The sequence below is a fragment of the Callorhinus ursinus genome, unplaced genomic scaffold (assembly GCF_003265705.2).
Source record: "Callorhinus ursinus isolate GAN/ISIS: 27379988/994484 unplaced genomic scaffold, GSC_fseal_2.0 scaffold5, whole genome shotgun sequence".
Classification (NCBI taxonomy): Eukaryota; Metazoa; Chordata; class Mammalia; order Carnivora; family Otariidae; genus Callorhinus; species Callorhinus ursinus.
The window spans coordinates 83,151,583-83,175,646 of NW_027397067.1; the positions used below are offsets into that span (position 1 = coordinate 83,151,583).

A 24,064-nucleotide genomic window follows, 5' to 3' on the forward strand; every position below is an offset into this window, starting at 1 on the left:
TTTTTACAGAGGCACTGTCCCTGGCCGACCCTCCTAAGTTCAGGCATGCTGCCGTTCAGGGGGATGATTCTCTGGCTTGGCTCCTAAGGATGGGGCCCTGCCCTGCCTTTCCCGGTTGATAGTGGCCCTTCCATTTGCTCCGGGGTGTCTCTCCCCGCCCACATGATGGCTTCTTGTGGGGGGGCCTCTCTGGCTATTCCCAGGCAGGGGCATGGGTCTCCTGGCCCCAAAACCCAAGGCTGGGGCATGGAAGTCGGCCCAGTGGTCCTGGTGCCTGATGGTGCCTGCCTGAGACACAGTGGAGACACCCAAGGCCCCCACACCCAGGGCCCAGGTTGCGGGGCACCTGAAGATGCCTTCCGTCTGGTCACCGTTGAGCGCTAGCACCTCCTCAGATAGACGTGTCTGTACCCAGGGCAGCTGCCGATCAGGGTACCGCTCCTTCTGCATGCTCATGACCTCCTGAAGTGCACTGCCAAACATGGACGGGCTGAACACAGCATTCTTGGCATGCCGGATCTCCTCCACGTTGGGCTTCTTCAGCCCCTGCAAAGACAGCCCAGCTCTCTGTCCTGGTGTGGTCCCGCTGCCCTGCTCCCAGCCTTCCCTCCCCCACCCCCGCACCCCTGCCAGGGCTGTCCCTGGCTTGGCCACCCTCCCCCTCTCCCCTTGTCCCCTCACCCCTGGTAACTCCAGGCGCCTGCCTGGAAAGAGCTAGGGGCACCCCACCTCCCTGGGGGAGGGGCACCCTGCTGGGCCACCTACAATGTCCTAAATCTTCAGGCGGCCCCACTGGTCACACAGGAGGAAGGTGGGAGTGACTCCTGGAATGAGAGCTGCCTGGGGCCATAGAGGGGCCAGGCTGGCCGATCTGAACCATGTGAGACCACCTGGGGTGGAGGTGAGGGGAGAAGCCTGAGGTGGGACAGCAGCTCCCAGTGGCAGGGCTAGAGCAGTGAATTAGGGGGCGGACTAGGGGAGGGACAGCCAGGCTCTGGGACAGTGGGGGAAGGGTCAGACCCAGGAGGGCCCGAGGGGCTTCCTGGGTGGGGGTGAGGGGCTGAAAGGGAGCGGGGGACAGAGGGGAAGATGGCCAAGAGCCACACATCCTAAGACCAGGGAACAAGGTGCAGCTGTCTGGAGTGACAGGCCTGTTCTCTAGAGGGGCTGGCTACAGAGCTCTGGCAGGCACTAAGAAGGCCCAGTGGCAGGATGGGTGCCAGAGAGGACCACCTGCCCATCTGCCCCACCCTGGCTGCCAGTGTGGGGGGAGCCCTGTGATGGGTCTGGGCTCTTGGCCAGGTGGGTGGCCCAGTGTGAGTGAAGGGGCACATGGTCTCCTGAGCCTGCCCTGCAGTCCCAGGCTTGGCCTCCCCTGGGTCCAGGGGCAGTCTGCCAGGGTGAGGGTCCCCGCTGAGAAGGGCTGTTTCTAGGCCTGCTCACGGGCTGTGCCTCACCTTTGCACCTCACTGCAGCAGCCCGACAGTGGCAGGCCTGGTACCCACACTTGGGTTACACCCTGGGGCCCTGGCCTAGCCACATGCCCCTTTGCACTGGCTCCTGAACCTGGGGTGCAGCCCCTGCCCGAGGCCTTCCCTGGCTGCCTCAGTGGGCTCTCTGGAGCACCTTCTGTACTGTGAGCCTCCACCTCCCCCAGCCCCAGCCGGCTGCGTTCAAGGAGGGCAGGGCATTCCCCAGGATGTGAGGGCTGCCTGTCCAGGCCTTCCTCCGAACCCCATCTGGGTGTCACCAGCACCGCCTACCCACCCACACCCGGCTGTCCTGGGGGAAGCTCATACCTTCTTAGCCCCAGTCAGGGCCGCCTTCTGCAGCTTGTGGTAACAGTACTTGGCATATGTGCTTATCGCCACCCCTGGAAGAGAACGGGTGCTGGTTGGCGTGGTGCGGACGTGTGGCTAAGAGAAGCAGCAGGAGGAGGGGTGAGGAGAGGCGGCTCCTGCAGGAGCCGTGGGGGCCTGGGCTGGCCTGGCCAGGCTCCTGCCTACCACTTGCCTGGGGGCAGTGGGTCCTCACCCTCCTGGGCGAAACCCTTTAGAGCAGAAACCAACACGGAAAGGCAAGGGGCACTTCCTCACCTCAAGGAGCCAGGCTTGGGAAGGAACTCCTCTGTCAGCCCACCCACGCTTCCCCACCGCCAGGAAGGGCAGAGGTGGGACGGGGCAGGACATGGGCCCCAGGGCCTCCAAACCCCATGCTCCCCTTGCAGACTAGCCCTGGGGAGTCCCTAAGAAGGGTCATTTCCATAGGCAACAGGGCTAGAGGTGCTCAGTGCCCTCCGCCTGAGGCCAGTACTGAGTGGGCTTTGGGCTAGCTGGACAGCAGCCCCAACACTCTTGTAGCCCTGCCCCCAGCCAGCGGCGGGAGAGGGCCTCGGCCTGCAGAGCCCCATCCCTCTGAGCGGAGGGCTGCCTGGGCAGCAGTCATGGAAGGGGAGGCCGAGGGGACGGGTGGCATGTGGAAGGGTGATGAGCATGGAGGGGATGCCCCACGTCCTAAGCCTGGGGTCACTGGAAGGCCCACTACACAGAAAGACATCGTTGGGTTCTGCCCGAGGGCTGAAGGTGGCAGGGAGCGGACTGGTCTCCTTCCTCAAGGGAGGGGGCTTTTCTAAAACTCGGCCCTGGTAGAAGTTCTGGCTGGTGGTCATGGGGGGGTGCCTCCAGGAGGGCAAGGACCTCGGCCAGAAGGCTCTCCAGATACAGACATGAGGGGAAGGAGAGAGACGCAAGAGGCGGTGGAGGAGGAGACCCTGTGGGCGGGTCTGAAATGGGTGTGGCATCTTTCCCGGCCCAGGCAAGGGAAGGGGAGGAGAGGGAGCAAGAAGACCAACAACACGCAGAGGCGAAGCCCAGAGGGGCCATCCAGCCCAAGGTGTCAAGGACCCACAGAGACAGAAAAGCCAGACTGTGAGCCTCCAAGCTCAGGACCGGCACCCTCTCTGGAAGGCTCTGGCCCTGCGGCCCACCTGCCCCAGTGCCTACCTGTCAGAGGGAGGCCTCTAGACCCAACTCGCAAACCCAAATACCCCAGTCTTCTTTTAAAGGAAGCAGTTTCTTGTGGACTGAGCATGTGGGGGTCCTTGGACCCCAGTGTGAAAAACATAAGCATGGCTTAGCCCATGAAAATCTCTTCATTTTGAACGATCACAGAACAGTATTATTATTGTAAGTGGCAAAGGGATTCTTTTTTAAAGTAATCAAAGTGAAAACCAACATTTCCCATTCTCCCTGGAGAATCTGTTTCAGGTCCCTAGGGGATCTGCAGACCCCTGGCAGAGAGTCCTAGCTGCAGCCTCTGCTAGGCGAGCTCAGGACACAGCACCTGGACCTGCCACAGGCCCATGTGGCCTTCCCTGGCAGGCTCCCGGGGACCTGGAAGGCAAAGGGGGCCTTGGGCTGCCCCCTGGCCACTAGGAGCCCAGGGAGCACCTTGCATTAAGGAGCAGGCTGCAGACTGGGAGTGTGCCTACCCCTCCCTGGGGTGAGAGAGATACGCCCTGACCTCCCGTCTCGGGGGCCTCTCCAACAGACTGTGATCTGAAGATCCTGGGGCTGCCTCCTCTCGGTTGGTGAACCTGGTCACGAGGCAGCCTTTCTGGGCCTTAGCTTCCTCCCCTGTAGGATGGGGACAGGGATGACACCGACCACAAGTGCTCGTGGAGGGCTGACCTTGGAGTCTGGTGCACAGCTCAGCAGATGGCAGCTGCTATCAGCTTTTGTGGATGGACCAGGACTGAGGCTGTGCGCGCCCCGAGTCCCAGGAGCTCCCCTGCACCCCCTACTGCCACGGGTGTGGCTTCCCGGGCCTGACTGTGGGATGTCTGCTGCATGCCTGGGAGGGTGTGCAGTGCCCATGCCCAGCCCAGGGAGACGTTCACGATGGTGTGGGGCACTCTGCTTCAGGTCCACTGACCTGTCCCGGCCTCGCCAGGGCATACCCATACCCAGTCTTATAGGTGAGGAGATAGAGGCCTGCAGAGGGACTGACGGAAGCAGCTCTCCCAGAGTCTATGCTGCTGTGCCAGGAGTCCACACCTGCCCTGGGGCCTCAGTGCCCCTGAGCCCTGGTTTTAAGCCTGAAAAGTTGCTGGGTGTGGTTAGAAGCTGCCACTGCCACCTCTTGGTGCTGACACTGTGGGGTCCTGGGGCTTCTAGCTCCCTCCTCACTACCCAACAGTCTTGGACTATGGTGTCCTGCTCGGCCCCACCAGGCCCACCTCCCTGCTGCAACCCGACTCCCGGACAGGCTCCAGCAGGAGTTCAGAGACCCTTCCACTCCTGTTCCAGATGGGTGTGGCCCAAGGGCAGCTGGGAATCCTGGACAGCAGCTGCCCCCTCTTGCCACAGGCAGTATGCAGCCAGACAGCTTCCCAGAGGAAGGGGCGTCGCGGTTGAGTTACGGTATTAGAGGAGGAGAAGCGGGGCATATTTAGAGAATGGGCTGTGTTCCGAGTCTGGGGGAAGTGCTAGAGGTGGGGCTGGGGCTGGTCCCAGAGCCCTGGTGCCAGGAGGGGATGCTGACACAATAGCAGTGAGACCAACAGCTCTCAGCAGGGAGGGCATAGTCCTGGGTTAATAGGGCTTCCCTGGAGCTTGGACAGTGGTGGGATGGGGGTACAGGTCTTGAGCCAGGGCCCAGGAGAAGGGCGGGGCTGGTGGGGGAAGTTGGGGAATCCCTGGGCTCCCTCCAAGGAAGCCATGCCAGGCTCCACGCCCTGCCCCAGGGTGGCCTGGGCCGGAGGTCAGGGCTGGGGAGGCACTTGCCCATAGGGCACTTCCTCAGCAAACACCTAGAGGTGTTTCCAGCAGGCCTTGCCCAGTTTGTCCTCACGCCCTGCCCCACCGAGAGCCCAGAGTGCAAGCTGGAAATTGTTCTTGAGAAAGGCACAGGGCAGGTGTGGCCTCCCACGGAAGCCTCTTCAGTGACCTGGGCCCCCGGCCAGCACAGAAGCCCACAAGCCTGATGGTTAGTGCTACCCCATCAACACGCCTTCCAGCCCAGAAGCGGTTAGAGAAAGGAAGCCAGGCGGCCGAGGCCGGAGAGCAGAGCTGTGCAGACACAGCGCACAGGGGCTGTGGGGAGAGGCCCTACCATCCGGTTCCTCAACATAAGGCTTGGGTTTCTTTCTCAACTTGGACTTCTTCTTAGTGTTCCTTTCCAGGAGCGCTTTCATATGCTGCGTCACTGGGGAGCAAACAGAGCCATGAGGACCACAGAACACAATGCCAGGAATGCATGCCCACACAGGTCCCGACGTGGCTGGCAAGGAGGCCCCTGGGCCTGTGTGGGGCTGACCCCAGTTGGCTGGGAAGGTATTGCACCCCTGCTGGGTTCCTCAAAGGGAAGCAGGGCTGTGGCCAATGACCAGCTGGGGCTGAGGAGAACCCAGCCTAGGAGTGCTGTGGTGTGTGTACCCACACAGATGTGCGGCTGTGTCTGGGAGCAGGTCTGGACCATGGGGCTGGGATAGGTACTGGGGCCCTTCTGAGCACTGTCGACCAGAAAGCCGGCTCTCCTCATGCAGGAGGTGGGCAGGAAGATGCAGGGAAGGGCAATAGGGAGGAGATGCTTCTGATCCTCTGGTGGGCTTGAGAAGCCCCCAGCCCAGCCATCTGGCTCCTGCACAGCTGCACTCAGGGGTCCCAGGCTGCCGAGCTGGTGCTGGAGGAGACACAGCAGGTGTCTCACACTGATCCAGGCATGCCTCCCACTCTGCATAAAGTAACTTCATCCTGTTGACAGGGAGTCCTTCGTCCCCTGGCCATCCTGTGCTCTCTGGAAGTGAGTCTCTACACACAGCCCACGCTAAGGTTGGGAGTTGGGATCTTCTCTGACTGTGGACCATCTACACAAATTATTTGTTATTCTTCTGCACAGGAGATCACTGTCTGATCTACTGGATCATTTACTTTTATCAGTACGGCCTTGTGGATATATCATTTTACGCTGTGGGTTATAATCCAATACGACTTCATTTTTTGCTCAAATGGCTCCAGTTTTGGCCCTTTCGGTTGGCTCCTGTGTCCTGTGACATACTCTGCCACCCACCCCCACAAGCCTAGACTCAGCTGTTTCTCCAAGGAACCCTGGCTCCTTGAATGGAAGAGAGTAGTAGAAACCAAGATCTGGGGGTGAGGTGTGCCCACTGCTACTGGGGTGCACATTTGTATGCGACCCCTGCATGTACACATCCCCCAAATATCCCCCACCAATGCCTCCAACTCTGATCCGCCACCACAGGACACGCTAGCCTCTTCTTGCTTGTCTGTGACTGCGGGATCTTTTCCTTCTCTTAACAGTGTCTCTTGAAGAGCAGGAGATGTAACTTCGTTCACAAAGTTCAATGTACCAATGTTTTTCCCTTGTAGATAGTGCTTTTAGTGTCACACATAAAAATCAGGGCGCCTGGGTGGCTCAGTTGGTTAAGCAACTGCCTTCAGCTCAGGACATGATCCCGGAGTCCTGGGATCGAGTCCCGCATCGGGCTCCCGGCTCGACGGGCAGCCTGCTTCTCCCTCTGACCTTCTCCCCTCTCATGCTGTTTCTCTTTCTCTCAAATAAATAAATAAAATCTTAAAAAAAAAAACCTTTGCCTAACTCAAGAAAAAATTTCCATGTTTTGTTCTATAGTTCTAGGTTTTATATTTTGGTTTATGATCTATCTTGAGCTAGTTTTTGCATACAGTACAAAGTATGGTTTGAAGCTCATCTTTTTTTGCATTTGGACATCCGGCTGCCCCAGCACCATTTGAGGAAGGCACTGTCCTTTCTCCACTGAAGTGCTTTCACATCTCTGTGTAAAATTAATGGACTACATACGTCTGGGTCTAATTCTGGACTCTCTTCTGTCCATGGAGCTACTGTCTACCTCTACGCCAACAGCGTATTCTCCTGGCTTCCGTAGGTTCATGACAAGACTTGAAGTAAGGTAGCGTCAGTCCTCCAACTTCGCTCTTCTTATTCAAAGGATATTTTGGCTAATCTAGGTCCTTTGCATTTTCTATGGGTTTTAGAATCAGCCTATTAATTTCTAAATTAAAAAAAAACCTATTAAGATTTTGGTTAGGATTGAATCTATTCATCAATTTGGGTGGAAGTAACATCTTGACACTATTGAGTCTTCTGATTCATAAACATGGTATGAATCCATTAACTTGGGCCTTTTTTCAGTAATGTTTGGGAGTTTTTAGTGTAGAAGTCTTAGACATCTTTTGTCAGATTTATCCCTAAGCATATTTTTAAATGCTACTTTGGATTTTTTTAAGATTTTATTTCAAAGTAATCTTATACCCTACGTGGGGCTCAAACCCACGACCCCAAGATCAAGAGTCTCATGCTCCACCTGCTGAGCCAGCCAGGCACCCCCAGATGTATTTTTAAAATTTCAATTTCCAGTAGTTTGTTGCTATTATGTAGAAACATGATTAACTTTTATATATTGGTCTTGCATCCTGCAAACTTGCTAAACTCACTTATAGTATTTTTATACATCCCACAGAAGATTTTATTGTCTGAATAAAGACAATTGCACACTTCCTTTCCAATCTGGATGCCTTTTATTTCTCTTCCATGACTTTGCACTGGCTGGCCCTCCAGCATGACATGGAGTTGATGCAGTGGGGCTGGAAGTCCTTGTTCTTGACCTTGGGGGAAAGCATTCAGTCCCTCCCCATTAAGTATGATGCTGGTTAGAGGTGTTTTTTGTTTTAATTGTGGTAAAACATAAACATAAAAATGTAGCCATTTAACCATTTTTAAGTGTACAATTTAGTGGCATCTAGTACATTCACAATGTCATGCAACACCACATTTATTTCTAAAATTCTTACATCACCACAAACAGAAACCCTGTACCCATTGTACCCTCATTCCCCCTCCCCCGGATCCTGGTAACCTCTAATCTACTTTCTGTCTCTATGAATTTGCTTATTTTAGATATTTCATATAAGTTGTACAGTTTTTGCCCTTTTGTATCTGGCTTCTTTCACTTAGAATAACTTTTCAAGGTTCTTCCATGTTATAACATGTATCAGAACTTTATTCCTTTTTATGGCTGCAAAATATTCACTGTACTGATAGACCACATTTTGCTTATTCATGCACCTGCTGGACAGCTGGGTTGTTTGCACTTTTTGGCTACTGTGAATAATGCTGCTATGGACATGGATGTATAAGTGTCTGCTTGAGTTCTAGCTTTCCATTCTTTTAGGTACTGTAGGGTTTAAAAAAAAATATTTGCCTTTTGTCAGATTGAAGAGGTTCCCTTCTGTTCCTAGTTTGTTTAGAATTCTTATCAGGAATGGAAATGTTGGATTTTTGCCAAATGCTTTTTCTACGCTTATTGGGATGATCACATAGTCTTTCTTCTTTACTCTGTTGCTATGGCAAATTACCATTTGCCATTTTTTAATGTTAAACCAACCTTTCATTCTTCAGATAAACTTCTTATTCAAGATGCATTATCTTTTTTATATATTGTTGGACTCAATTTGCTAAAATACTGTTAAAAATTTCTGCTCTATGTTCAGAAGGGATACTACTATCTGCGCTTCTTTTTTTGTAATGTCCCTTTATAATTTTGGTATGGAAGGAATGGGAGATATTCCCTCTGCTACAATTTTCTCAATGAGTTTGTAAAGAATTGATATACAAACAATGAACTGTTCAGTAAAATTGACCAGTGAAGCCATTTGGGCCTTTAATTTTCTTTGTGGGAAGGTTTTAAGTACCAATTCAATTCCCTTAATAGCTACATGGTTTTTTGGTTGTCTGTTTCTTACTGAGAGATCTTTGGTAGTTTGTGTCTTTTTTTTTTTTTTTAAGATTTTATTTATTTGACAGAGAGATACAGCGAGAGAGACAACACAAGCAGGGGGAGTGGGAGAGGGAGAAGCAGGCTTCCCCCCAAGGAGGGAGCCCGATGCGGGGCTCGATCCCAGGACCCTGGGACCATAACCTGAGCCAAAGGCAGACGCTTAATGACTGAGCTACCCAGGTGTCCCCATAGTAGTTTGTGTCTTTCAAAATCTGTCCATTTCCTCTAAACTGTCAAATTTACTGGCATAAAGTTGTTCATCTTATTATCCTTTGACATGTTGAATCTGTAGTGACATCATCTCTCATTCTTGATATTGGTAATTTACGTTTTCTTTTTGTCCTGATCAGTCTGGCTAGAGATTTATCGATTTTATCAATCTTCTCAAAGAATTAGCTTTTTGTTTCACTGATTTTCTGCAGTTTTTCTGTTTTCACTTTCACTGATTTCTACTCTGATCTTCAGTATTTTCTTTCTTCTGCTTGCTTTTAGTATAATCTATTTTTTAAGGCACAGAGGCCACTGATTTGAGACCTTATCTTAAAGGTGAAATGCTATGAATCTCCCTCTTGTAACTGCTGTGGCTGCATCCCACAGTTAATATGTTTTGTTGTCATTTTCTTTCAGTTCAAAATACTTTCTAATTTCCCTGTAGGTTTTTATTTGACTCATGGGCTATTCAGTAGTATGCTCTTTAGTTTCCAGGTATTTGGGGATTTTCCAGATATCTTAGTGTTACTGATCATTAATTCTGTTGTGACTAAAAAACACTTTCTATGATTTGCCTTCTTTAGCATTTATTGAGACTTGTTTTATTGCCTATCTTGAAAATGTGGCTGGGATCTGAGTCCAAATGCTCTGGGTCCAAAATCCATGCTCTCACCTACTCTATGGTAGCTGCTTGTTTCTTAAACAGACTCTCAACTAGTCCTTTTCTTTCAGCTTCAAGATCATGCGCTTCCCGAACCACTGCTAGAGGAAGCTGGCTCCACCCACTATGGAGTTTTAAGGGTTTGCTACCTGCTTCAGCTTCTTAGCTTTGTCACTGTCTGCTTGGGATCCACCTATCTTGGTCTGCCAAGTCAGCTTCCTGCCACCTGTTCATGCACTTTTCAGCTTCCAAAACATATTTTTATTGTGGTAAAATATACATAAGATAAAATATACCATTATAACTAACCACTTTTCATTGTACAGTTCAATGACATTAAGTACACTTACTGTTGTGCAACTACCATCACCCTCCATCTCCAGAACTTTTCATCAGGTCAAACAGAAACTCCACAGCCATTAAAAAAGTCTCCAACTGTCCCTTCCCTAGCCCCTGGCACCCACCATTCTTTCTGTTTCTATGAATATGAATATTCTAGGGGCCTCTTAAGAGTGGACTCATACAGTATTTTTTTGAACTGGCTTATTTCACTGAGCGTAATGTTCTCCAGTTTCATCCATGTTGTACAGGTGTCAGAATTCCCTGCATTTTTTAGGCTGGATAACAGTCCACTGTATGGATGGACCACATTTTATGTCTCTGCTCATCCCCTGACAAACACCTGAGCTGCTTCCAACTCTTTGCTGTGGTGACTACCCTGCCACGGATCTGAGTGCACACGTACCCATCTGTTCATGTTTCTGCTTTCAATTCTTTTTGGTATATACACACAAGTGGAATTGATGGATCCTACGGTAGTTCTACTTTTGTTTGAGGAACTGCCAAACTGTTTTCCACAGTGGCTGCATCAGTTTACATTCCCTTGTGGTTGTTTTTTCCCCTCTCCTTTAAAAAATTCCTTCCCTGTTCATTTAGCAGGACTTCAAGGTAGAGTCCAGGTAAATTTATGTGTTCCATCTGACACCTTTACATGGAAACCCTGAGTCTTAGTGAACATGTGACTGGTAAAGGAAACTGTCCTTAGCAGGAAGTGCTGCTGCATGGAGCACACGGGAAAGCTGCAGTCTGATGTCTGCTGAAAGCCTGTGAGGGAGGTCCTAAGGACACGAGCTGTGAGAGCACCCTGCTGCTGGCTGGCACAAAGGCGCGGCCATGTATGAGACAAGGCTGAGCTGGGGGTCCGCAGACATGTGAACTGGGGTTCACTGCCTTGGTGCCTTGGTCCCCTGCAATGGGTGATCACACAGATGTCACACATGTGCTGGCAGATGAAATCAAAGATCCCTGAGGCCCAGGCAGACAGCATGGTTCAGGGTGCAGCGCCACTCAGGAGCTGAGCTCAGCTTTGCCCTTGCCAGTGACCCTGAGACAGGCTGCAGTTTTCTTTCTCCAAGCACAGGCTCCATCCTTGTGGCCTGATGGGGTCTGCCTTCCTGACCACCAGCCAGCACGCCTGTTCCTGATGTGCTGGTGGGAGGGAGCACAAGGCCTCTCCTCTGGCTCAGCACTAAGCAGGGCCTATAGCAGATGCCTACCCAGGCATAGTCCTGGGGTTGGTTTCTGGCTGGAAGGCTGCCCTGTGTCATACATGTGAGGTCAGATCCCACAGCCTAGAAGCAGGCTCCTGTTGGTGGTACCACACAGACCCAATCTCCCTCTGAGGGCCAAGAACATGTGGCACTCTGAGACCAGCTGGGCCTCCCTCAGGGTGGGCAGACGTTCAAAGCCACAAATGTCCAGGCTGACCACCAATTCCTTCATATACTCCAGCCCCATCCCCAGGGTGCAGACTAGACACTAGGACAAAGGCCCACAAAGCTCTGTGCCATGAGGAGTGTCCTGCTGGGCCCAGCATGGGGCCTGGAGCTCAAGCTCCCCATAAGAGCCCCAGCTGGCTGGCAGGAATGGTCCCAGGAGTCTCTGGCCTCTGTCCATTCATTGCTCACTCACCTTTTTACTTAGCAAGTGCTCCCTGAGGCCCCAAGGGCCATGTGTTGAGCAGTGGACACACACTTTAAGGCCTCTGAGAAGTAGGCTGAAGTGAACCATGAAGCTAATGGGGGCCCACCTTCTCCTGGAAAGGCCTGAGAAGAGTGTGGCAGACAAGGCAGACTCAGGCTGCCCAACAGGCTGCATGTTTTGCATGTTGGTGGGGAACTACCTGGGGAGACCCATATGCTGTGTTCAGTGACCCTGCTTCAAGAACCACATGCCACAGTTAGCGGTGCCTTGGTTGGTTCAGTTGGTTGAGCATCCAACTTTCTTGGTTTTGGCTCAGGTCATGATCTCATGGATTGTGAGATCGAGTCCCATGTTGGGCTCCGCACTCAGCAGGGAGTCTGCTTGAGGACTCTGGCCCTCTGCCCCTCCCCCAGTCTGGGCATTTTCTCTTTCTCAAAATAAATATATCTTAAAAACCAACCAACCAACCCCCAAAACCACATGCCCCAGTGAAAATCTCATGGCTTCCAGATCTGTGGCCAAATGGCTGATGTTCTGGATGGTGCCTGTGCCTGACACACTTTCCCGAGGACCCACCACTGCCCTGGCAGCTGCAGCCCCCATCACTGTGTGCACACACCGTGGCCCCACACACCTGTGCCAGGGCAACGCCCTGGCCAGATCAAGGTAGGCAGTCCCTCCCAAAGAGGAGCTTGGAGAGCGTGTGAGTGTATGCATGTATTTGCACACGTGTGTGTCCAGTTGCTGGTTCCACGGCCATGCCTCATGGATACCCATGACTGTTTGGGTGGTGGGCAGCCTGCTGCAGATGCAGCTGTTGCCTACGGCCCTGTCCCCATGCTCTCTCTGCACGGCACAGGACTTGTGCCGGCCACACAGGCACTGTCTGGTTAGTAGGACCGTGGCCCTGAGTCCTCCCCAGAGCAGGCCAGGGCTGGGACCAGACAAACCTGATGTATGGCTTTCAGGAGCCCTTCGCAGAATCTGGCCCCACACTTGGCCCTAGGCAGCCATCAGCAGGTGGCTACCCATGCTGGTCCAACCTCTGACTCCTTGGGGTGGCTTAGGGCCAGGTCAGCTTGCAGTGCCCCAATGGCCAGATGCACTTGCCAGACCTGGTGCTGGGCTGATGCATGCCTGGCTCACCATGCTCCTCCCTGCTCTCAGGAACCCTGCTCCAGGAACCCCCATCTCTTCCCCAACCACAACAGATGGCCTGAGCCTGGTTGGGGTGGCTACCTCTCCAGGCCACAGTATGGCTGAAAGCAAATACAGTAAGTACATGGGCACAGGAAGTACCCTCATCCAGCAGAGTGACCAGGTACGGAGGCCTCAGCAGAGTGGAGGCCAGCTGGCTGAGACATGGAGGCCAGTCCTCATCTGGCCCCCTCCTCTCTGACCTGCTGGCCTGTGGCTGGGGACCCTGTTCCAGGATTGCCTGTCATTCTTCTCGGGGCCTCAGTGGCAGGGAGGGGCTCCCTGAGGACCCCACATCCTAGTGAGAACCTAGGACATGGTCCTCAAAAGACATGTGTGTCTGCCTGGAGGTGCTGTGCCTGCCTCCACATACTGGATGCCAGCGTAGACCGGGAAGCTCTTGCCACAGCCCTTCCCTGAGCTGTGGGTGCCAAGGGGTCTCGCGCACTGGGCCTTACCTTTGGTGTCATTGACAGGGTCCATGTGCCGGTAGATGTAGCCCTCCAGATAGGAGTGGAACTTGGGTGTGGGTGGGAAGAAGGCCAAGCAGATGGCCATGAGCTCCCAGCCGCGGGCCAGGCTCTCGAGGCGGAAGTTCTCAGTGGTCTGCCGGCATAGCTGGATATAGAGCTCGTCCCGCAGGCCCTGCACACTCCAGCCCTTGGTGGCTATCTCCAGGGCCACGTGCAGTGGGTCAGCCTTGGCGCGCCGGTCACCCATGTACATCTGGATCAGTTTGAAGATCTCACAGGCCTCCTTCTTCACGTGGCGGTCGCTGGTTACAATCATGGGCTTCTTGATGGACTCACTGCTCCAGGCCAGCATGTTGGCGATGGACACCTTCCGCCGGAAGAGGCCCTGTGTATGCGTGTTGAAGTGCTTGGAGGCCCAGTTCTCAATGTCGGTCTCCGAGGACGGCTTGCGCAGAGTGAAGGTGGGGAACACACAGCTAGCGCTGGGCATGACGCTGCGAGCCTGCCGGCTACTCTCAAACTGGGCACAGGAGCCGAGGTCCTCAGACTAGGAAGGACAGAGGGGCCATGAGGGGGTGTGGCCTCCCCTGCCGCCAAGAGGCTGCTGGAGGAGCTTTGTGCCTCATCTTGTTCTACCCCCTTCATAAACACATGCCAGATCCTCGCACAAGGCTGGGGCGGGACCCACAGAGGCCCTTCTTCCAACCTTTACCCTGAGGTGTAAAGGAAGTGCCCTCCCTATTCCTGCAACTGAGGGTTGGTAATGGTGGTGGTGGGGGCGTCCAGTGCATGTCTGGGGGCAGGAGGAAGCTACACGTGTGTTTCACTGGATTTCTGGGCTGACTAGCCCCTAGTGGGAAGATGCTGCCATGCAGGGTGCCGGGACCCCGTGCACAGTGGAAGGGCACTGCTTCCTGCTGGCCTTGCTTCTGATAGTTCACTGAGCTCTGAGGTTGAGAAACAGATGAAAAGGGCAGCCCTGCCAACATGAGAAAAACCCGAGACACAAAATTCCACAGACACAGATGTCTCTCCTGGTCCACTACACTGCCCACCCCTCCCCGTCACAGAGCCTTACCCTTCCAGCAAAGATCCCCACATGGGACTGGGGGCAGAGTGAGGCTGGGCAGTGGCAGGGCCAGCCTGCAAGGGGGCTAGGATGCTTCCCACGATGCTGGGAAGGTTTGTCCCAAGCCCCCTCCCTGCCTCCCTAATGGCCTCAGCACAACCATACAGGGCGTCACTGGGGTAACAGCCCTTTCTTTTCTTGGCTTGGACAGAAACACTGCTCTGAGCTGTCTAGCCTGGAGGGGCACTAAAGCAGCCCTGCCCAGGGACACTGGCCTCCCAAGGTTACCGGGCCCTTGGGCAGGTGTTCCCTGGTGGGGTTGAGGGCCCAACACCAGGAGGCCCTCTGGCCATTGCCAGCTCTTGGCAGATGCCAGGGCAGACCCTCAGCCTTGGCTTCATGCAGCAAACTGGTGTGAAAGGTCAGGGGTCAGGAGGTGAGAAACTAGGGACACTAGCCCACACAAAGTTCCGGGGCATCAAGCTCCAGCACATGACCTAGACAGAAGATGCACGTGGGTTCAGAGAGCCTGACCAGAGAGGACAAGGCAGGCCAGGCTTCTGCTTTGGCTCCGGCTGCAGCATGAGGACCAGGTGTCTGATCTCCCCACTCCTTGCTGCAGAAGAGCTCTAAGCAAAGGGCACCTGACACTCCACCTGCATAGCTCCTCACCTGAGAGCCCGTTCACAGATGGGAGAACAGAGGCTCGGGGGCTCAGTGGTTGGGTGGCTGCCCACCTGTTTCCCCTGACTACCCTGCATCTGCGGGCTGGATGGAGTCAGGGCATGGCCTCTTGACCCCCAGGTCACTTGCCAGGACATGGCCAGGCCTTACCAGGAGCTGAGTGCCGCACCATGCCTTGGGACCACCACCTGCCCCACCTCTGCCCAGGGACCCTGGCAGTGCCTCCCTACCTGTGAGGGGTGAAGGTAGGGCTCTGGCGAGGCCAGGTTGGTCTGCACGGAGACGCTTTTCTCGAGTAGGATTTGGGGGAAAGCAAGCCTCTCCAAGGCGCCCCTCTGCCAGTGCTTGCTCTCCTGCTGGGCCAGCGCCTCGTCCTCACTGAAGGCACGCACCACAGGCCCAGGCATGGGCAGTGGCACAGCCCCGTCGCTCTCGTAGCCCGAGCCATCCTGCTGGGAGTCCCAGCTGCCCCTCTGCTTCATGTGAAAGTGGGCCTGCTGCGCCTCCCAGGCCAGCCGTGCCTGCGCCAGGAAAGGCTCGGCCTCGCCTGTCTTGCTCTCTGCACGCTTCACTGGGGCCAGGCTAGGCCCACACAGAGGCCGCTCCTCAGCCAGGGGCTGCTCACCGAGGAGGTCACGGTCCCCGGGGCCTTCAGTGGACGAGGTGCTGGGGGCGTGGCACAAAGAAGGGTTCCTGCTCTTCCTCTTGCGTGTGCCCGGGGAGTAGCCTGTTGAGGACATGGTGTCCTGCTGGCTGGACCAGGACATAGCGTCGTCTTGGGCCTGGGGCAGCTGCATGGGTGGCTGGGCGTGCCGCAGCTCAGGCCCCTCCATGCTGCTGTAGTCCCCAGAGGAGACCCCCAGGCGCTGATCCCGCAGCAGGCAGGGGCTGGGCTGCAGGGGGAGTGAGCCACCTCCAGGATTGGGTGCATACTTGTGCCTTGGGCCTGCGCGCAGCTTGGGACTGGAGCCGGCCTGCTCCACATACACCAGCTGCCGCACGTACTCCTTGCCTGCAGGGCTGTACTCCAGGCTCAGAAAGCGCTCGGGGCACTTCTGCCTGGTCAGCACCAGCTGCTGGTAGGGCGAGGCAGAGCCCTGCTTGGGAGACTGTGGGAAGGGGGGTGGCTTGCGGCCTGGAGACCGCTGGGGTGAGCCTGTCTGGTAGCCCCCGCCAGCCTCGTACTGGACATCCATGGGGGGCTCATCATAGATGGGGGCCTGGTACTCCACAGGGGGCTCCTCATAGAGTGGGGGCTCATAGGCGTAGCGTGGGGAGGAGGGCTGTGAGTCGCTCGTGGGCTTGCGTGGCTGGGCCAGCAGTGGGGAGCAGCTACCGAGTTCAGCCCTCTTCAGGAAGGGCGAAGGCCGACGCTCAGGGAAGAAGACAGGGCCATCAGAGTCCGAGGCGAATGTCTGTAGGCTGGGCGAGTGCTGCCCACCTGAGGGTCTGCGGGAGCGGCTGCCAGGCTGGCCATCTAGGGCATAGCCATTGCCCTGGGAGGAGAGGAAGCTGGGCTCCCGGTCTGCAACTTTGATGAGCATGCGCTCCTTGGTGCCCGAATTCCACCGAAGTGAAGAGGTCCTGGGGGGAGGGGGGACAGGCACAGGTTATCTGGGGGAGGTTCTGGGGGGTGGGGGCAGGCACAGGTTACTTGTTGGTGGGGAGGCAGAAGTCTGGCCCAGCTACCAGCCTGAACCCATTACTCACTGGCCTGGGCCTCACAGGTGTCTGAAGTCAGGGCCCAAGAGGCCTGGGTCATTTCTCAGTGTTCTCCTCACCTCCCAAATGGGGGCTGCAGGCCTCAGTGGCCTGATACTTGCTGGGGGGCCCCCTGTAAATGGCCTGTCCACCCTTCATTGCTGGCGCCCTGACCCTTGGGCTGCCCTTGGGCAGTGCAGCCTAGAGTAGCTGCCCTCCTGTCCTCACACAGCTTGCTCTCCTCTGGGGCCCATCATGACACTCCCTGCAAGGAAGGAAGGGTGTGTGTGTGTGTGTGTGTGTGTGTGTTCTGTGTGTGTGTGTGTGTGTGTTCTGTGTGTGTGTGCGCGCGCGCGCGCGCGCGTGTTCTGTGTGTGTGTGTGCGCGCGCGCGTGTTCTCTGTGTGTGTGTGCGCGCGTGTGTGTTCTGTGTGTGTGTGTGTGTGCGCGCGCGCGTGCGTTCTGGTCACACCCCAGCACCAGGCACAGAACTATTTCTCCAACAGCTGGGGGTGGCCCTCCCAGAGGCCTCTCTAGCTCTGGATTTGATATGGTTATTTCTCTGCAGGCCTCACTGCTGCATCTAGCACCTGCTGTGTTCCTACAGGGCGGTGGGTCACCTCTCACCCCTCAGCATCTCAGGTAGTTTTTCAACCACAGAGTGTCCTGTGAGCTCCAAAAAGGCTGACTCCCCCGTGACTCTGCCCTCATACATACACACAACACTCTGTACCTGGGCACAGATGGAAAAACTGTTTTGAGCAAAACTGAGGGGAAGGTACAGAGATTTCCCATACACCCCCTACCCCTGCTCATGTACAATCCCCCCAATTATCATCATCCCCACCAGAGGGGTGCATTTGTTACAGTCGATGAACCTACGCGGGTTTATGATCATGAAGCATCATCATCACCCAGCATCTAGTTGACCTCAGGGCTCACTCCAGGTGCTGGACCTTCCGTGGGTTTGGGCAAACGTGTCATGACGTGCGTCCACCAGTAGAGTGTCATACAGAGCAGTCTCCCTGCCCTAAATCCTCTGTGCTCGGACTGTCCTTCCCTCCCCCAACCCCTGGCGACCGCTCATCTGTCTCCATGGTTCTTCCTTTTCCAGAGTGTCAGAGACCTGGAATCACACAGTATGGAGCCTTTTCCGACTGGCTTCTCTCACTTAGCAATATGCATTTAAGGTCCCTCCATGTCTTTCCATGGCTCGAGAGCTCATTTCTATGTAGTGCTGAATAATATTCCGTCGTTTGGATGGACCACAGTTCCCGTATCTGTCCACCTACTGAAGGATGTCTCGGTTGCTTCCAGGTTTTGGTGACCCTGAATAAAGCTGTTACATACATCCATGCACAGGTCTTGATGTCGATATGTTTTCAGCTCTTTGGGGTAAATACCAAGGGCCATGGTTGCTGGATCACATGGTTAAGAGTGTGTTTAATTTTGTAAGAAACCTCCAAACTGTCGGGCAAAGTGGCTGCACCACTCTGCTCTCCCACCAGCCACGACTGAGCGTTCCTGTTGCTCCGCATCCTCACCAGCATCTGGTGTCGTCAGTGCTCTGGATGTTGGCCATTCCAGCAGGTGTGTCGTGGGATCTCGTTTTAACTTGCATTTCCCTGATGTCATATGATGTGGAGCATCTTTTATATGCTTATTCGCCATCTGTGTATCTTCTTTGATGAGGTGTCTGTTAATGTATCAGGCCCATTTTTTAACTGTGTTGTTCCCTCACTGTCAAGTGTCAGGAGTTCTTGGTATTTTAGATAACAGTCCTTTATCACATGTAGCTTTTGCAGATACTTTGTCCCAGGCTGTGACTTGTCTTCTCATTCTCTTGCCACTGTCTTTTGAAGAGCAGAAATTTTTAATTTTAATGAAGTCCAGTTGATCAATTATTTCTTTCATGGATTGTGCCTTTAATGTTGCATCTAAACATCATCGCTACACCCAAGATCACCTAGGTTTTCTCCTACATCATCTTCTAGGAGTTTTGTTTTACATTTGATCTGTGATCCATTTTCAGCTAATTTTTGTGAGGGGGGTAAAATCTGTGTCTACATTCATTTTTTTACATGCAGATGTTCAGTTGCTCCAGCACCATTCATTGGAAAGACTATCATTAGTCCACTGAATTGCCTTTGCCCCCTTGTCAAAATCAGTTGCCTATACTTTTATAGATCTAGTTCTTGGCTCTCTACTTTGTTCCATTGGTCTATTTGTCTATTCTTTACCAATACCACATTGTCTTCACTATGGTAGCTTTACAGTAAGCTTTTTTTTTTTTTTTAAAGATTTTATTTATTTGACAGAGAGAGACACAGCAAGAGAGGGAACACAAGCAGGGGGAGCAGGAGAGGGAGAAGCAGGCCCCCCACGGAACAGGGAGCCTGATGCGGGGCTCGATCCCAGGACTCTGGGACCATGCCTGAGCCGAAGGCAGACGCTTAACTGACTGAGCCACTGAGCCACCCAGGCATCCCTAGTAAGTCTTAAAATTGAGTAGTATTAGTCCTCCAACTTTGTTCTCCTTGAATACTGTGTTGGGTATTCTGGATCTTTTGCTTTTCTATATAAGTTTTAGAATGAGTTTGTTGATATCCACAAAATAACTTGCTGGGATTTTGACTGAGGTTGCACTGAATGTATAGAATAAGTTGGGAAGAACTGACATTTTGACAGTATTGAATCTTCCTGTCCATGAACATGGGATATCTCTCCATTTATTTAGTTCTTTATCTTTCATTAGAGTTTTGTAGCTTTCCTCATTGGATTTTGTAAATATTTTTTTAGATTTATACCTATGTATGTCATTTTTGGGGGGTGCTAATGTAAATGGTATTAATTTCAAATTCCCCTTGTTCATTGCTACTATATAGGAAAGCAACTGACTTTTGGAAACTTACCTTATATCCTATAAACTTGCCATAATCACTTATCAGTTCTAGTTTTTTTTTTGTTTTTTGTCAATTCTTTAGGATTTTATGGATAATTTTAGACCAAAATTCTGATGAAAAATGTAGAGATCATTTGAGGCTCTGGATTTATTTTTGTTTCTGACAGGCAGCTGTGGAAAGGTCAGATAACCTGAATCCCATCTGGGACTGAACTGACTGGAAATCAGGCTTAGGTTTGAGAGCTGGTCTACTTATGGCTCATCCTGGGTATAGCCTTTCAGGAGTCCAAGTGGAAACATGGACTGTTAACTAGGGCTCATTTTTGTGGCCTCTGAACTCTGATGTTTGGAGGCATGGACCCACCCAATGGTCAGCTCAGCTTCTTAGACTCTCAACTGTCCTGAGGGAGAGGCAGTATCATCTGTGTGCCAGGCTGCACTGATGCCTCCTCAGCCCTCAAGTCTTCACTCCTTAGTAGATCTCTGATGACTTCAGGACAATTCTGTCTATTTTGTTCTCTGTGTGCAGGCTGGTCTCATAAGTTAATGCAGTGGTGACTGCAAAAGTGGAAATCAGAGTTTTAAGAAACCAGTTGTATAGTTTGCCACCTCTGCCCCTGTCCTCTGGTTGTTGCTGCACCTTTCTGGGTAAGGTCAAGACTTCCAGGGTGCCTGGGTGGCTCAGATGGTTAAGCGTCTGCCTTCAGCTCAGGTTATCATCCCAGAGTCCTGGGATCGGGTCCCGCATCGGGCTCCCTGCTCCTTGGGAGCCTGCTTCTCCCTCTGCCTCTCTCTCTCTCTCTGTCTCTCATGAATAAATAAATAAAATCTTAAAAAAAACCTTATAAAAAAAAAAGACTTCTAATTACTGGGATTGGGAGAAGCAGGCCTTGGAGAACACGGGCCAGTGATGTGAGACTGGATGAGAGCATGAAGGCCCATGCCAGCTGGGAGGCAGCCTACTCCAACATGCCAGGTGTGTGGCCCACTCAGCACAGCCAGGATCCAACCCTACCAGTTGACAGTGATGACCAGCAGCTCAGTCTCACTGTCCTGAGGAGAAGTAAGAGAGCGGAAGGACTTGGGATGCAGGCTCCCACTCCTGGGAAGTCTGTTTCTGGTTGCTGGAGGCAGAGTGAAGGGTGGCAGTTAATGTGTCAGGGGCCAGCAAACCCTGAGGACTGGGCTAGGAATCCAGAAATCTGGGACTGGACTTCAGCCTGTTGCTCCCTGGCTGTGGGGCTTGGGAAAAATCACTTACCATCTCTGACTCAGTGTCCTCATTTATTTTTATGAGGATTAAGACACATAATGTGCCTATGATAAAGTCCTTAGCTCAGTACTGACATAGAGGAAACACTCAGCAAGTGTGAAGCATTATTTCTGCACTTTTTTCCACTACTCAGCAGATAGTGACCCAGCCCTGGTGCCAGGGCCCCCACAGGGGCTGTGAGATAAAGAATGATCCTCGCCTGCTGAAGGGTGGTGAGGGCTGTGGCCCAAGGAGGCACCTTGTGGCCTGTCCATTGTGGGCCATCAAAATCGTGCTGTACGATGAGGAGGGTGGGAAAGAGTGTCAGGGTCAAGAGCACATGAGAGGCCAGCTGGTCAGATGACACATCTGTCCCAGGACCCGAGAGGGGTTTCATCTAGTCAGGGTGGAAATGAGAGAGACTGAGTCAGGAGAAAGGCAGACCAATGGCCTTGCCCTCCACCATGCAAACAATGTCCCTGAGCTGAGGGGCAATGCCCAGCACTGCAGCATACATGGGCACTGAGCACCCCTACAGAAGTCAAGGCAGGCCTGAGGCCCATGTAGGAACCTCTGAGTCATGGACTCCAAGTCACAGTTGGGAAAATGGGCCAGAGATGGCCCTTGGTCACGGACAGTAGGAGCCCAGCAGCCAAGAGGGGCCTACCCCCGACAGGCTTCACTGCACTGGCAGCTTCAGCTCTCATCCTCAGGCCAGGCCTTTCCACAGCCCCATACTCTGTGTTCCCACCTGACCCCACTTCTCTGCTCTTCTTCTGGAAGTGCTCTTTGAAGCCCTACATCCAGTTTCCAGGCCCTGCTGTCTGCCTCTCGTGCACCCCTCCACCTCTGACCACTGAGCGGCCAGATGGCCCAGCTGCCTGTGGCCACCCTTTCTACCCAGTCCGACCTCCCTGGCCTGCCCTCAGACCTGTCTCCTTATGGTTCCCCAAACCCAGGAAGCCTGTCCTCACCCATGCCTTAATCCCCCATCAACTCTACTAGGGCAGAGGCACCCAGGCAGAGAGTCACACCTGTCTCTACATAAAATGGGACGATTGCTTGATCTGGTTGATTCAGTGACTCTTTAAAACCATGAGAGAAGGAAGAGAACCTTCCATGCACTGGAAATGCTGGAGACAGGCAAGCAGGGCAGCAGCAGGTGCTGAAAGGGCAGGAGCAGGAAGCGAGGGCTCCATTCAGCGCAGAGTACTTCTCCATGGCCTCTTTCCAAAAGGAGAATGGAGAGCACCTCACAAGACCAAAGCCGGAGGAACTGCTCTGCTGCTGCCTCCTCAGGAGGTGGCTGCCATGTATGCAGATGCCCAGACCTCCATAACAAAGTTAGTGAGTGGAACTCACAGAGCCTTGCTCATGTGGACAAGAAATTGTACATCTGAGGTTCTGTTTGAAAAACAACTTGAACCACACAGCCCTCCAACTGCCCCGTAAACCTTCAGGCTCACCAATTCACCTCCATGCCTGGAGTGGATGGGCTGTCTACCAGGCTTCCCATCGTTGCCCCTGCCCTGCTCAGGGACCTGACCACCACACAACCTTGGGTAGGCAGCACAAGCCACCCTGGACAAGCTCCTTCCTGCTCCCCTCCTCCTCACAGACCCTGCTCACACTGTGGTGGGGGCAGTCTCTTCCCTAGTCTGTCCCTGGACAAGCTCCTTCCTGCTCCCCTCCTCCTCACAGACCCTGCTCACACTGTGGTGGGGCAGTCTCTTCCCTAGTCTGTCCCTGGACAAGCTCCTTCCTGCTCCCCTCCCCCTCACAGACCCTGCTCACACTGTGGTGGGCAGAGTCTCTTCCCTACACTTTATCTTCCCGTTCTTCCTGCCCTGGCTGGGTGAGTGCCTTCGTTCCTAAAACTACGTGTCGTTCTCATAACCAGCTCAGATGACACACAGGACAGCAGGACCAGGGCTGCAACAGGCCACCAAAGACCAGGTGGGCACGTGCATCCTACAGGAAACACCAAGTCTGAGGGCCTGCCCTGACCTACCCTCACCTGCAGCAGGTGCACTGAGGGCCCACCCAGTCAGCCCTCTGCATCCCGCTTTACTGAGGAGGACATGGAAGAACAGGGAGGCTACAAAACACACCCATGGTCACACACCCACACTGGCGGACCCAGGTAGCCTCAGATTCACTCCATATCAACAAACCGGGTTAGCCCTTCCAAGATCGATCTTTAAACTGTCCGAGCAAACCACCAAAGGCCCGCTCCTCAGGTCTTCAAATTCCTTCCCAACACTGGTATCTTGTTGAGGGCACCTAGGCCACCCAGAGGCACAGCACCCCACCTGGACCTATGAGTTGGCTGAGGATGGCCCCCGCCCAGTCTGACAGATGCTGTGCCCTGGGGTCCCAAGGGTCACCTCTGGAACCTTGCAATACCCTGCAAGGCCAACCCAGGACCAAGAGAAGCCAATGTCCACTTCCTTCCTTATGATGAACATCAATCTTCCCAACTTCACCTGGGAAGCACTCTGATGCATGGCCTGGAGCTCCAGGGGAGAATACATGCTGAGGATCCCCCAAGGACTCACTCCTCTGTTAGGAGCAATGGGCTCCATGGCTCCCCAAACTGGGCAGTGACAAGCTTCTTCCAGCTTCCTGAAAGCTGCCACATGAACCTGGGGGCCACTCCAAAAGGCCTCTGCCCAGGTGCTGGTGGCCCCACAGCCTCTCATCATGTTCCTCTGGCCAGTACAGGACCCCTCATGCTGTATACATCCAGCTAGTTGCTTCTTGTTGAGCCAGATTCTTCTCCAGCTCACCCAAGAGCTGCCAGGAAAACTACCCTCAGGTCAGGAGACAGGACCAAGTGTGAGCCAGTGGGTTCTACCTGTAGTGAAGAAGTTGGCCATCCACATTATAATCCCGGTAAATCTCATAGTCCTTCTCAAGGAACACTCCTGGTGGTGAAGAACTGGAACAGAGCAAAATGAAAAAAAGACATGAGCATAAGTGCAGTGATTTAAAAATATGGTACATTAAAAATAAACCTTTCACTTTTAAGAATGTAAGTGTTGGGGCACCTGGGTGGCTCAGTTGGTTAAGCGTCTGCCTTCGGCTCAGGTCATGA

The 24,064-nt window shown here is 53.6% G+C and overlaps 1 protein-coding gene across 8 annotated transcripts in view; it reads right to left on the bottom strand.

Moving 5' to 3' along the window:
• The window catches only part of ARHGAP39 (Rho GTPase activating protein 39), a 104,615-nt gene that overhangs the window by 2,486 nt on the left and 78,065 nt on the right, over positions 1-24,064 (bottom strand). For 6 of the 8 annotated variants that reach the window (XM_073893436.1, XM_073893437.1, XM_073893435.1 and 3 more), the window contains 6 exons: positions 23,825-23,908; positions 15,344-16,697; positions 13,346-13,907; positions 5,113-5,205; positions 1,800-1,873; positions 347-546 (listed from right to left, as the gene is read on the bottom strand). In XM_073893436.1, the coding sequence (XP_073749537.1) occupies positions 347-546; positions 1,800-1,873; positions 5,113-5,205; positions 13,346-13,907; positions 15,344-16,697; positions 23,825-23,908 (2,367 nt within the window). Of the gene's footprint in view, positions 1-346; positions 547-1,799; positions 1,874-5,112; positions 5,206-13,345; positions 13,908-15,343; positions 16,698-17,695; positions 18,165-23,824; positions 23,909-24,064 lie in introns of those variants that run through there. The other 2 variants (XM_073893441.1, XM_073893440.1) reach the window with 2 other exon arrangements.